This window comes from Gymnoscopelus braueri (assembly GCF_963280865.1).
Source record: "Gymnoscopelus braueri genome assembly, chromosome: 1".
Classification (NCBI taxonomy): domain Eukaryota; kingdom Metazoa; phylum Chordata; class Actinopteri; order Myctophiformes; family Myctophidae; genus Gymnoscopelus; species Gymnoscopelus braueri.
Genome location: NC_137603.1, coordinates 38196435 through 38212041, shown reverse-complemented (window position 1 = coordinate 38212041; position 15607 = coordinate 38196435). Strand labels below are relative to the sequence as shown.

General features: G+C 39.5%; 1 protein-coding gene across 1 annotated transcript; it reads right to left on the bottom strand.

Annotated features, from left to right (window-relative positions):
• Window positions 1–788: 788 nt before the first annotated feature.
• cln6a (CLN6 transmembrane ER protein a) lies at window positions 789–8506 on the bottom strand. The gene is made up of 7 exons (XM_080452659.1): window positions 8316–8506; window positions 7337–7454; window positions 6460–6558; window positions 6098–6286; window positions 5122–5177; window positions 3471–3593; window positions 789–1163 (listed from the first exon to the last, which is right to left on the bottom strand). The coding sequence occupies exons 1-7, from the start codon at window positions 8369–8371 to the stop codon at window positions 893–895; spliced, it is 912 nt and encodes a 303-aa protein (XP_080308785.1). The 5' UTR covers window positions 8372–8506; the 3' UTR covers window positions 789–892.
• Window positions 8507–15607: the final 7101 nt, after the last annotated feature.

Genomic DNA, 15607 nt, shown 5'->3' with positions numbered 1-15607 from the left:
CCAAATAAAACAAATATATATAAGAAAGAGGCAAAAATTGTGAAAATAGCTGATCTACCAACAGATTGTAGATCGGCTATTTTCACAATATTTATCTGTGGAACCGAGTCAAACAAAATGTATTGCCTTAACTCCTACAATTCCAAGTTCTTGTCAGGGTTGGGGGTCCCCAGTTCAAATATGATTAGTTTTGGGGGTCGCCGCATGAAAAGGTTGAGAACCATTGCTCTATAAAAACCTCAGTGTGAGTTGACTCGTTGGGAGGACTGTCAGCTTCGGCAGCGGAGACTCAATTCCTCTGTCCTCCCACCAAAACCAAAACCTTGTCCTTCGTCAGTTTGTGTCTTTCTTTGGGACCAACTTTGATTCTGATTTTCTTAAGTTCTCTTTATTCTGTTTTGTTTAGATTAGGTCGCCTTAGAGTATTTTTTAATAACATTTTGAAACCATGTTACCAAAACATTCTGTGGACTGCTTCAGAAAATCTGACAGCTTTGCCTCTTTTAAAAGTAGCCAACAGTACTTCAGGTCACACAATGGATCATTATACAGCCAGCCAGGGCCATTGTTGATTTGCGCTGCTGACACTCTGCAGCCTTTGTAAGACGGTGAATGGTTGATTTTAATCGAAGCGCTATTGATCTAGTAAGTTGAGTATGGGCACGTGTGGGGATAAAAAGTCACTCCACCATGAAAAATATCTGTTAGGGCTTTGACACAGCGCTCTCATTCAGACTGCCAGACAAAAAAACGAACAAAAAAAAACTGCCATAACAGAACTGCAGCCAAACAGTACACATTGATTTTAATTCAACAAACTCAGAAAGATACATCTCCAGGTGATGAAAGAAAATGTTATTTCATACCCAAACATCACTCTCCACAATGCCACTCAGTGGCTGTCCTTGACATGTAATGTGTAATAGGACCAGGGTTCTGGAACATAGATGACCCCTGGGTACTTTTTGCGTAGAACTGGGTCGTTCCATAAGTACACCACCCACACTGCCACCAGTACCATGGTGATGCTGAAACTGCAGAATAGAAATAAGCCGTTGCTGTCTGGGCTTATGCCTCTGTGCTTTTGTCGTATGACTGTGGCAACCATGGCAAGGTATGTGAGGAAGAAGAGTTCAAAGATCTGTCCTTCAGTCACCAGGTACCTGTAATAAATGAAAGAAAGATCAAACAATGTTATATTATTCACAAAGAAACAATTGATTTTGACAATGCAATCTAAAGGTGTACATACAGTATTTGAGCCCTTTATCTCATTGCCTTTCAATTTGATGTGTCTGGTAGACAGGTCTGTTGGCATTTTTGGCAACAGTGGACAGATTTACAGACAGAGACATAGATTTCCTGCCCACCACCGTGGTGGCAGGTGTTTGATTCCTTCACGATGCCTCCGGCTTGGCCGGGCTCTTCAACTAACAGAAATGGCCATGTTTGCGGGTGGAAAGCCGACAGGGGAAGGCGAACCTTGGCGCCGCACTAGTGACTTCTACAGGTTGGTCAATAAGCCTGTTCAGCAGGGAGCAGAACTGGGAGGGATAGTGTGTTCCTCCGCACATTTTAAACCATCCCAGTTAAACCCCACACAGTCAGATGAAAAGAAGTGCCTGGCGACTCCATGTGTACCAGGGGAGGAGACCTCTAATACACCTCCCCAGACCAACAGTAGGAGCAGTTCAACATTCCCCCTACTGATGAATGTTGCGTTCATACATACAGACCCTCCGTTTGAACTCTGGAAAACTTCCATAATACAGTGCATGTCTGAAAGTGGCTAAACTGGGAGAAGTCGGACAACATAGTGCTAATTTTAAAATCACAATTTACAAGAATAAAGGAACTGGGATAGTGAGTCTGGATTCTGGAAGCTAGCTACTGTATAGTGGAGAGAATGACGTCACGAGCAGTCGCTATGCTACCACTGGGTGGACAATACAACATCACCAGGACAACACAAGAAAACTCATGTAGTATGAAGTATGCACACACATAGACAGACAGCCTCATTACAATAGTATTGCATCACTTTGTTCAGCTCAACAAAATAATGTATAATAATAATAATAATGTATATAATAATGTAGCATTAATAATGCTACAGCATTAATAATGTGTTTGAGTACCCAGATTACAGTTTTGGTAACTAGTAACTAGAGCTGCATCTAATGATTATTTTCATGTTCTTATTCATCTAGAGTTCAATGTGCCTTTGCGCTATGTGACTCATTAAAGGCGAGAAAAGGTGAGAAAAGCCATCCGAGCGCCTGCTCGGGTGGCGAGAAAAGAGGCGCTCGGTGGTGCAATGGTAAAGTCCCTGCCCGCCACCACGGAGGTTGTGGGTTGTGGGTGTGTGTGTGTGTGTGTGCGCACGTGCACAAATGCATCCCTCTACCCCTCCCCTTTCAAAGACATTCTTTAGAGTACTGTTTAGCTGTAAATTAACATTGTGTGTCATGGCCACCATGATGGATAAGGAAAAAAACAAGCATTGTAGATTGTTATTGTTCAGGTGCACAGTTTCTGTCCATAGTAACGGTCTGCTCTTATTGGCAGCTGTAACGGAAATACAATTTATATTCCCTTTAGGCTATTGATTTATCGATTATTGATTATGCATTTAGTCATATTCAGTTCAGTTATATTAAAATATGACTATATGCTGATTTGTCTGAATGTAATGTCCCAAGAGAAGTAAATTAGTCTGATAATATGTCTTAGGAGTTTAGTACACCCTCAGTGTACTTATTAAGCAGCAGGCTTACACAGCGAGGTCAAATAGCTATTCCTCTGTAGGCAAGCGGCAGACCTAGACAGCAAGACGACGAGTTATAAGGTTTTTATGCACGCAAGGAGAATGGTTCTCGTATCAGGCGTCAGTATGCTGGTTAGGGCAGTGACTATGGCCTCGGCATATAGCAGTGGGCCTTCCATTCTCAGTCGATGAGAATGGAACACATGTTTATAGTTGGTCAGGGTAGTGTCGCTGCTCTTGGACGCTGAGCGTGGAGCAGCACATTTCATAGACAGACAGAATTGACCTTCCATACTCAAGTGCTGAGAACAAATATTTTGGTCAGACAGAAGAATGTCAGTCCTCAGTGTTATCCTAACAATGTTGTATGTATCCTTGTAGAATCTGTATTTAAGCTGCCCCAACATACAGATCTGGGTCAGACTCCCGTGATTGACCAATCAGAATGAGAACTGTCTGTCTGCCCATCTCTGTTAAGCCTCATAGCTGAATACTGAATTTTACAGGCTTATTGAGAAAATCTCCACAATCTCAGCATTTTTATTGCACAGAAAAGCTTGGAGGCAGAATATGTTGGAGAATGACACCTGATGGATGATGGAGTATTAATTAATCAACATATTGCCTGGGATCCAAAGAGATTGCCACATTTTAAAAAAGGGGGGTAAATTAAAAGAAGATAATGCATGTGGAACAAACTCACCAATAGTAGAGGGCACTGGGTCCCAGTATTACCCAACCAGAGAAGGGAATCTTCCTTTCTTCTTTGGCTTGGCTGCAGCAGCCAGTGAAGTAGAGAAATAGAATAATGAAGAAAGGAATATACCTAGAATTGATGAGAGGATCACTGTAGTCAGTTACATTTTCAATGTGGACTTATTATTCCATATGATATTCCATTATATTTGAATGGGGAAACATTAGTGTTAATAATTGGTCCTTATGGTTACATTTGTACACTCTCAGTTACAAATGGATAGATTAAACTGAGGATTTTACTCTGTAAAGTTAAACCAATTTCATTTACTGGTGGTGCCTACAATTAATCCATGCCCATTAATTAAACATTGATGTGTTTTCTCCACTGGCAAGGCTTCAAGCACTGTCTACTACTTGGACCAACTTATCTTGGCTACGAGTCGAACCAGACACATTTTGTAAACTAAACTAAACACAACTCTTTTTTTTTTCTTTTTCTTTTTTGTATTAGTTGTACTTGTAATGTTTTGTGATGTGAGAGATGGCTTTGTTGTATGCTTTTGTTTTATATTGCTAGAGATAGAGATAAGAGATACAATCAGACCAAATCAGCATAGACTCATGAAACTTGTGAGTATATAATGTACTTTATTCTCATGCACCTTCAAATGATTTGAACAAAAGAGGATTTCCAAAGAAGTACTGCTTGCCAAAAAAAAAAAAGGTGTGAAATGCAGACTTACAAAGAAAAAAATTCCAAGGCACTCCGTCTCATGTGAAAAAATATATTAATTTATTTAGAGCAAGGCAAATGAGTATGACCGACGCGTTTCGACCTAGAAGGTCTTCATCAGGATCTCTCTCCAATAGTCCGATAATGCGATCGCATGCAGATCAATTTTTTTGTCTTTTGCTGAAAGTTTGCTCAGTTGCGCATACAGATCATTTAGATCAGGTGATGTTGGGTTATCTTCCTTTTCATTTCCCAATATAGTATCTGAAACAATTATGTTCTTGCCTTGCTCTTCAGTGAAAAATAATGTAGATTTGGCCATGTTGTAGTGTGGTTAGTCCGACGGAGTCACAGTAGAATGGAGCTGCTTCCAATAAGACTCACCCGCATGAGTCCTTGAACAATTCAAAAAGAGAGAAAAAGAAGCACTGCAGGGATCATTCAGTGGCTCTGAGATAGGTGCTCTTTGGTGACACAATAACATTTATTGTGTCACCTTATCGGACTATTGGAGAGAGACCCTGATGAAACCCGGATGAAATGTGCCTTGGACTTTTTTTCTTTGCAAGTCTGCATTTCACACCTTTTTTGGCAAGCAGTACTTCTTTGGAAATCCTCTTTTGTTCATATGTTCCTACCTGTGTCACCAAAGAGCACCTACTGTATCTCAGAGCCACTGAAAGATCCCTGCAGCGCTTCTTTTTCTCCCTTCAAATGATTTATCAGAATTTCAATCAATTCCCAAGGTATTACTTCTCTGAAGAGTAGCACTTATTAGAATTCTATTCAGATGGTTACAAAGGAGGAAGACAGATAAAATCACCACTTTCTTTCCTTGCTTGCAATATTGAGCAGAGAATAAAGTGGTGTCGTTTTCACAGAAAAAAGATACAGCACTGAATCCCCCACAATTATCACCTACCACATTAAATGTCCCAGTTGTTCATCGTAAAAATACAACAGCTCAAATGAGTCAATCTAAGAAGAGAAAAAGTTATGTTAAATCTTTCATAATAATAATGTCAAATAGGTAACACAGGTACAGGTACTGTAATGGCACAATGTAACTTTACAGTGGCAGGCAAGAAATGGTTCTCTCCTTTTCATGCAATAGTGCCACCTATTGCTCAAGTTGTGCATTTATACTTTACAATCCAACCACATATCAGACTTTGGTGTATTGTTATTCATTAGTGACATGGATAAATGCAGCACTTAACAGCATCTAGGCTATGATAAGGTATTGAGGTTTTTTCCCCCAGTTAGACAGCATCAGAAAACCAGATATTGAGAGTTATTTTGGCTCTCTAAACTTAAGCATGTTGTAAAAAATGACTTGTAAGTCACCTGTGCTGTTCCCTGATCTGTTGTGCTTTGGTTGCCATAGTGCGTTGGCTGTAAGTGAAGGTGAGGGGAGAGCTGGCTTATTTTGACACATAACGTAATTCCCCATGTTAATCGACAAGTGCAGTGTATCACGTAATGGGGCTTTAAAGGAACAGTCTGCCATATTTAGTACATTGACTACTACTCATGATACAATTGACATTACAGACCGATTTACAAAGCATGGCATGACATTTTCCACAGTGTTGGATTACCTATCTGAAGCAAGTTTCAAGTCTCTGATTTTCATACATACCGTACTGAAATTAATGGAATCCAATAATTTCCTTGCATTTTGTATTTATTCTGCTCTATATGCTCACGGAATGGGTTTAGTCATAAATAATCAACTTGCAATGCAAATATGCAAAACTCCCTTGTGCGTTTCATGTACGATGTATTGTTGAAGCAGGGAGCATCTCCACACACACACACACACACACACACACACACACACACACACACACACACACACACACACACACACACACACGTTTTTAATGAAGCCTTACCAGTGAGGCCGGTTTCAGATCTTTAATAATTGGGTTCTCCCTGACGGAAAGATGCAGCTGGTAGCCACTCAGGATGAGCCGGTGGTTGATGGAGTCACCCACTAAGTGGATGCTAGCTCCCATGACGAAGGTAATGATGCAGAGGTAGATTGCTGAGCGAGGCAATGCCCTGGGACTGCGCTCAATCAACTTAAAACAAACACACACACACACACGATTTCTCTTTAAGATAATTTACTTGTGCTCTATGTATGATTTATTTAGCATTCTTTTTTCATAACAGGCAACCTGACCTTACTTGTCCTGGAAGTTAATATTTGACACTAGTCTATTTTGGTAATATTTTTTGTATTTAAACATACCTTGAGGAGTAGGAATGGTGTGATGACGTTGTAAGCCATGTGGAAGTAGTCTCCAGCACTGGGCTTATTCAGCGGGAACCATTCCAGAGGAAGTACAATCTATCATATCATATACGTAACAATAAGGAATGGATATTGTGCATTGTACCATGAACTTTAATGTAAGTACCTTTTTATTACCCATTATGCACTTCATATAACACAGAATGATATCAGGGAATTCTACATTTTTAGACAGATAAAGTCATACAGTTATTATTTGTATAATACTTCACTGGCATATTTTTTCACAATAACCATTCCACATAATGTGTTTCTGACAACTTCTCTAAACACTATTTTAGTCTGCCCCGACATGACACAAGCACAGGAAATGTATCCGGAAATGTATATCATTAATTTCAAAGTTGATACACACCATTTCTGTAAACGTTGCTGGTGCTTTACAAAATAGCCTTGGCGCTAGGACCCTGTAGCATTCATTTGAGTGGTACTTTACTTAGATGATTTGAACTGAACTGCAATCACAGTTCTAACAGACAATGGAGCTAGAGGTGTCACCAAAAGGACTACTAAAATGGATGTTACACAGTGTGACTTTCAGTGTGATAGTTTGAAACCTACTGGTTTTGTTGCAATAAATGTACATGCACCACGGAGGGACACAAAGATAACAGGGCTTGAGACTCCAATTTCCTGTGCTGTGAGTGAGAGACAGACAATATACTATTGGCCACCAACACACAAAGATGAGCTCATTATATAATGTAATAAGTATTGAAATACTGTATGCGTTACACAAATATATGTAAATAATGTAAATATTCTTCCACAATTTAAGTGGTTTCACTAAAGCATGCACACAGCATTTCCTTACCATTGCAATGGGCCTTCCAAAATCCAGTATCCAGTTCTGCAGTGTGAGACAGAGCCATATGTCAAAATGGAACTCTGATCTTTTTCGAGGTGGTACTGATTCCCTTGAAACAGGTTTGCTGAGGACAGACATTTGACAGTGATTGTCACTATCATGAACACAGTCTCAGATCATGCTCAAGTACATTTTATTGTTCTTTTGTGGAAGTGGCAGCAGCCATCACATGACATTGACACCGACAGTGTGGCAATGGGTAAACTTGATAGGAAGGGTGGGCGGATAGATTGATTCACTGGAAATCTACCCGCTACAGGATCAGTAATAGCCCTGAAACATGACTGTCATACCATGACAGTCATGGTGCCGAGTCCCCCTGGTCTAAAGTTGTGTTCGATTTTTTCACATTGCCATCTGTCACATAAACATAAACGTTCAGATTTCAAATATAAAGTGCTTACCACCGAGCCACGGATGTTACAAGGCGATGCGGACCGCGATGAGTACCCGTATCTCCCGTATTGTTCAATAAAAAGCATTTTAATCCCATCGCCGGCCATTTTGTTTTTTTGTTTTGTAATGTATCAGAGTGCAATACACCTCCCAACCATTAGTGTCGCATGGTTGAAAGTATCGGAGACAATTTGGAGAAAATGGCCGGCGATGGGATTAAAATGCTTTTTATTGAACAATACGGGAGATACGGGTACTCATCGCGGTCCGCATCGCCTTGTAACATCCGTGGCTCGGTGGTAAGCACTTTATATTTGAAATCTGAACGTGTATGTTTATGTGAGAGATGGCAATGTGAAAAAATCGAACACAACTTTAGACCAGGGGGACTCGGCACCATGACGCTTGTATACAAGCGTCATGTGAACCATGGCTAGATCAGTAAGTAAATTGCTTGTATCCAATATTGTTGAACCATGACAATATAAGTTCGCACGCAGTTTCACAGGAGTACAAACTTTGTACAAACCTATTTTTTGAAGTTGTCTGGAGATCATTGCCTTGACGTTTTCGGACAACCTGCATTCTCGGTTGGCTATTTACTTCTATTACTTCTGATTCCCCAAGGTGTAACTTATTGGTTACCCTTTATAGACCGTAAAAATAAGGAACCAGTGTATGTATGTAGGCTACTGTAAACAGAAGAAATGGTCCAGTGTATGTGGGCTACTGTAAACATAAGAAATGATTTCCGCCTTCGCGGGACTATATTTACTCGCGTTTAACCAATCACAACGTTGCTCTACTACCACACAGTGTTGCCATGTCGGCTAAGCGAGTCTGGGCTTCTTTTTCTGTAAAGTTGCTTATAAAAATTGGTAGTTGCCGCGTTGTGAGCTTGTAGATCGGTTCATTTAAAGTGCTCATGTGGCCTAGTTGCTTCTTTTGGGCTTGTTTTCCTAGACCTGAAAGCTTATTTCTGTCACAAAATATGGCAACACTGGCACGTAACCTCGCGTCACCAGGCTTTCCGGGGTCGTTTTGAAATTAGATTAAAGAAGAGTCAGAAGTCAGTTTTCTAAATACCATTTAGAAATAGTTATATAAAACATAGAAATAGGTACTATAAAACTTTAAAAACGAACGTGAACCGTTCCCCGATTTGCTTCAAAGCAACCACACCAAAGTTTGGTGGTGTGGTTGTAATTAGAATTAGGAATTTAAAACACCAGTGCGCAAAACTGCATTCGTTTTACTGAATTCAGTGTCCTTTTATAATGTGTTTCCTTTGCTTTTAATCTTTTGTGTAAAGCACACTGAATTGTCTTGTTGTTGAACTGTGCTATACAAATAATGCATTGTCTTGCCTTGCCTATGAAGCAAATAAACAACAGAAAACAGTAGATTTATATGGGTCTATTGACTATAAAGAAATGTTAGCACTCACACTGACCACAGGGTGGCTCTCTAACACCACAATAAGTGCAGCATCATTACACAAGTGACAAAACAGATTAACTATCATTAGGCTATACAATATAGGAATATTTATTATAACTCAGTCAAACAAAGTAATATAAATGGAAATCAATTCTACAATGAAACATTTCTTGTAATTGTAAACTGTTGAGTAACTGTTATTTACTATAATTTGTATGGCATGGCTCCGCAGGAGTCTAGCTGTCCACTGACACATGCTTTCTCTATTTGAACGACCACATCAAACAAGAGGTGGACTTGGGCAAATACTGCGGCATGGTCATGCTGGACCTCCAAAAGGCGTTTGACACAATCACTCTATTGATTGATAAACTAAAAGCATTTCTTTATTTTTTTTAATATCCCTCGATTTTGTAACCCTATTTTCACCCGGTGCATGTGGAAGGAACATGTTATTCCAACCAGTTCCCTTCCCCTCCATCAGGCGCCCCGGCTGACCAGGGGGAGGCAGTATAGTGACCAGGATTACTACATGTTTTTGTGAGGGTATTAACTACCCTAGGAGACACGGGGAGAACATGCGAACTCCACACAGAGTAGGCCCTTTCGCCAACCCCACCTAGGGTATGGGCGCTGATGACGTGTAGGAGAAGACACGCCCCCAGCGCCCACAGCGTCCCCGGCGGGAATCGAACCCAGGATCTTCTAGCTGTGAGGCGAGGTGCCCCTCAGTAATTGGTTTTGATAGCACATCAGTGAGCTGGATGCAATCCTATCTGGAGGGGAGAGAACAGGTGGTGAAGGTGAACGGAACCCTATCTCCCCTCCCTCCCAGTGAGCTGTGGTGTTCTGCAAGGAAGCATACTAGGGCATTTACTGTTCCTAATATATGTAAACGACATGACATCAGCTTGTGACTGCAACTTGTTCTTGTTCTTGGATGACACGGCTCTGCAGGTCTCGGACAGGGACAAGTTGCAGGTTGAAAAAGCCCATAGCTCTGAACTCGGTAGAATCTGCACCTGGCTCGCTGATAACAAACTATCATTAAACCTACAACTCATTTAACCCCTGCTCACTTTGCTAGGGTCTGATGGCTCAGGGTAGAGGACAGAGTACAAGATACACTACACCACGGCACGAAGACACCCATGTACCTGTCAAAATACTTCACAAACGTCAATGAAGTCCAAAATCCCTACTCTCCTTCAAAACCGCTCTAAAAGAGCACTTACAGGTGGCTGCAATTCGAAACTGGCCCCTGTAAAAGTACAGGGGCCCATGGGGGCCCATGACCTTGCAGCTGTTGGACTGCAAGGTCATGGGTTTGAACCCGGTCATCGCCAACTCAGCGTATGAGTACTGGCTTGGGTGAAGCAAGTTGTGTGGTAAGTAAGCTGATGCGCTCCACCTCAGCAATCCATCTCCCAAGAGTCTAGCACATTGAAATGGGGGTAGACTCCCGTGTTCTGGCTAATAACGACAATAAGCCACACCAACCCTACTTACTTATTGGCAACAATTAATGCACAGTATCACCAATTAAAAGCACCAAAATGGATTAAACACAAAAAAGCTGAAGCTTGGTTCCATTGTGATCCATTATAAAACATTCATCAGCCAACAGACTATACAAACAATCATATAAAACACAATAATGATTACTAATATAGACAGTTAAGAACAGTATATAGGACAAGCGACTAGTCACCTAGTCAGATATAGTAGAAACCTCCAAGTTCATGTACTAGGTGGGAGCAATATGCTGAGCAGTGCACATTTTGGAGATTTAGCTGACCATATGTATTACTGTATGACTTTGGCAAAGGAATAAATCAATGAATTGTATTAATAGTAAAGCTGCCCATAGAGGAATTTGCAGTTGTAAGGACTAGTGGCCTATACTGACACATCTCATTAACATTCAATGTATCAGACAATGGCTCTGATATTGGACAAAATGTATTGCAGACTGACTGATTGACTGTTTTTAATGTACATTTATTTATTTCACTCACATTTGAAACATCTTCATTACTAAGAAGTACTTTAATTGACATACTGGTAATCATAAGGATGAATGACAGTGGAGTAATCAATTAAGGTTGTCTCCCTCTAGGGATCCATTCATTAGTTTGTCTTATCTTGTCTGAACCCATTATTATTATTCAGTTTAAAGCTTCTCAAAACTCAAATTTCAGGGCCAAACTGCAATAGCCTACATTTTGCGGGTTCAACACCTGTAGGCTAGTTCTATGAGCACAGATCACCAGAAGTCACCTTGCTTGGGAAGTGAATTACAAATGAACCTACTGCTACACCAACCCTGATTAGCCTACATCTTGTCTTTTATAGACAGAATAAAAATGTGGCCCAATCAAGGCAATGGCAATCAATCAACATACAGGTCAGCCGAATGAATGGCTTGAGCTGAATGAGCTCACCATGTGTTGTCACCGTCAGTGGTGGAAAAAGTACATTTTTGTTTTACTTAAGTAAAAGTATCAATACTGCAATGTAGAAATATAGGCTACAAGTAAATGTGTGGAATTCAAAATGTACTTGAGTTAAAGCACAAAAGTATTGGCATCAAAAAATGTACTTAAAGTAACAAGACTAAAGTAGGCCTACTCATTATGCGGAATGTCCCATTTCACAAGTTTAAAAAAAAATATATATAAAAAAAAATAGCATAGCCTACAAGTACACAATCACGACGCATTGGGAGCTTGTAGATTGGCTATTTTCAAATGGCTGAAAAGTATAGGCTGAAGTGGTTAATGTATGTTTTGTAATAATAATTAAAATCTTCAAAGTATAGGCTAACTAAAGTTTTCAAACAATAGTGGAGTAAAAAAGTAAAATATTTGCCTCTGAGATGTAGTGGAGTAGAAGTAGCTAGTACTGAAAATTAGAAATACTCCAGTAAAGTAAAAATACCTCAAAACTGTACTTAAGTATACAGGACTTGAGTAAATGTACTTAGTTACTTTACACCACTGCCCGGTCCCGGAGAACGCGCCATAGAGTTAAACCGCGCGCGGTCCTGCTTTATAAAAACCCACAGGGAGGATAACTAAAACAGGGTTATTTGACGGAGAGACACTCAGGTTACAATACTCCAACAAACTACGTTCAATTCAGTCGCTTTACCACTTACAATAAATGGATTCAATTCTTCGAGGTGCTATTCAATGAACTGAGGAAGGTAGACTTGACTAGCTCTGCCTCTTCAGATCAAAGATGGACTTAAGGATCTATTTTCTGCTCTACATTGCAGTAATTGCGAGCATGTTAGACGGTATGTTCATGCATGAGGTTAATTGGCAGTTGTGACTGTTGATGTTGTTGCATATGAGCTAAGTTTATTGAGGTGTTTTTTTGTGTCATTTTGTGAATATTTTTATGATGGTTTATCTTACCAACTTTTATAAATAGCCTAATGTATATATAATTTGCATTGTTCTTCTTGGGACGTTATGCACTGACACTTAACGGATACAGGATAGGTGGGCGCTATGGACATCTGGCACCTCATTGCCTGTATTTTTCCAAAATGTAAAAAAAAAAAAGTCTTAATAATGTAAAGTAGGCTACACATTATGTGAACATGCACGGTACATCATTATCAGACTTAATTTTATCCTTCAACTTCTTGTTTATGACCCCAAATGAAACAAGTTTTGTAGCAATTTGTAGCAATTGTAGAAATATTTGACCTTATTGTCGAATGTTTAAGCATGTTCTAATCATACATACTTATTATTATTATTATTTAATTTTTTTGTAACACTTGCTCAGAAGGTACCCGTAATAACGCTTAATTTATGATTACTTATACATTATTTAAGCGTTAATTAAGCATTAATTCATCATGAATTCATCATGGATTCCTTGTAATTCATAATTAATTCATGTATAAAGTAATTTGCTTAACTAATGATTAACTAATGATATTAATGATGAATTACAAGGAATTATTCGCTTAATCAATGCTTAAATGTAAATAATCATAAATTAACCGTTATTTACGGGTAGGCTACCTTATGAGCAAGTGTTAATTACTTTTTATTTTATTTTTTATACTTAGGACAAAATAGCAAATTTTACACCAAGATGCCCAGATGCCCCTTGTGCCCACTATCCTGTTACCCAATAAACTACCAACTGGTCTGGTTAATAAGTCTGCATGTTTTCTGGGACCACTATAGGCTACTTATCAACATTTCTATTGCATATTTTTTACCATAGATGTGCAGTAGCCTACAGCTCTCTTAAGTTAATTTGGTGCAGTATACTGTAGAGCGGTGGTTCTCAAAGTGGGGTCCGGGGACCCCCAGGGGGTCCCCAGCAAAATGTGTTTATAGGATTTAACAGCTTTATCCATATTGCTATTCAAAAATAGCCAATATACAAGCTCACTGCAAGCTTGTACATCTGCTATTTTGGAGTATTGAGTATTATTTGAAAAATCTTGAAAGTGTTAGCACAAATCTTCTCTCCTATAGAGAGAGAGAGAGAGAGAGAGAGAGAGAGAGAGAGAGAGAGAGAGAGAGAGAGAGAGAGAGAGAGAGAGAGAGAGAGAGAGAGAGAGAGAGAGAGAGAGAGAGAGAGAGAGAGAGAGAGAGAGAGAGAGAGAGAGAGAGAGAGAGAGAGAGAGAGAGAGAGAGAGAGAGAGAGAGAGAGAGAGAGAGAGAGAGAGAGAGAGAGAGAGAGAGAGAGAGAGAGAGAGAGAGAGAGAGAGAGAGCTGCTACAAGTGTGGCTATAGTGTCTAGTGTTTTAGTTTGGTCCTTATTTTCTTCCAGTGCTTTTTTTGATGACTGAACTTTTATGTATGAATAATGTAAGAGTGAGTCTGTTTCAGTTTAAATGTATTTAAGTTTGATTAACTGTCTTTGAAAACTAGGCTAGATCACATGTAAAGTATTGGCTAGGATGGATATAGGCCGATATGCTCTACAACTCACCCCTGTTTTCCTCCCAAAACTCTGTGCTTCACTAGATCAAGAAAACATTAGCTGTAGATTTCACAGTTATATAGACCAGGGGTTCCCAAACCTTTTAGCTCGAGAAATGTCTCCCTCAAGACCCAAACTAGTGAAAATCGCAGATCTACAAGCTCACAATGCATTGTGATATTTATTTATGAAATTCTTTCAAAAAAGGTTAGATTTTTTTAAATTTATACATTTTAATTTTTTGAAAATCATTTGAAATAAAAAGAAAACAATCTCTGTTATTCTATATAGACAGTAGACACTTCAGTCAGGGATAATAGAGAGAGAAGTGATGGGCTGTGTGTGTGTGTGTGTGTGTGTGTGTGTGTGTGTGTGTGTGTGTGTGTGTGTGTGTGTGTGTGTGTGTGTGTGTGTGTGTGTGTGCGTGTGCGTGTATGTGCGTGTGTTACGTGCATGTAAGCGCAAGCATTGTTTGCAAGCACATGCACACAAGTTAATATTGGTGCACGTGACTGTCTTCATTTAACAATGTTTATTTGATTGAATTTATTACAATTGATTTAGTACAAATATATGCTTTCCATGTAAATACAAGACATTCGTATACTGTATTTTATAGCTCCAACTTTGGACAATAATGCATTCATGCCATGTTGCAGATGGCAGGTGCTCACACTGAAATTTGATTATGGGAGATTTTGGGGGGAGGTGGGTCAGCTTCAATGCTGACTCAGCCATAGACAGGAACAATCTTTTATCGCTCTGCCCTAAGAGACTTTTTTGTGAAAGAACAGGATACAATGAGAGACACAGCAAACAGAGGATGCTTTTCATCTCAGGTCACAAACATTAGCATACTGTACAGAAAGCTCTCCATGCTCTCAGCCAAATCAGTGCTTTCCCATAGGTGTTTTAAAAAATTGTCCATTAGTGAAGTTAGATGCTGCCAAAATGCCACATTAATCAGGAGTGGAGACAGGGTGCTAAAGCACCCTGTCTTATTTTAAATTACACAGTGAAGTTGATATCATTTTGTCCAAGAATTATCCATGAATCATTGCTTTGTCTGAACCAGCACGTCCAGCAGACTTTGTGACTGGAAAATAAATGTCTTTTGAAGCCACTGTGAGAACACTGAGACAAAGATGTATTTATCAGTGCCTTTTGCCTTCAATTCTAGCTTCTTGTCAGACAATATCTTTCCACGCTATTTGAAATTAAGTAAATCATTCATGAATTCTATGAGACTGGAAACATATTCCATTGAAGGACTCTTAAAGCCACTGTGAGAACACTAATTCTAGTTTGTTAGACAATCGCTTCCTGTGATTTTTGAAATGAAGTTATTCATTCATGAAATTCTCCAACAAGCTAATTCAATCAAAAAAAGAAAAAAGAAATGTGGGAATGGCTATGTTGCTT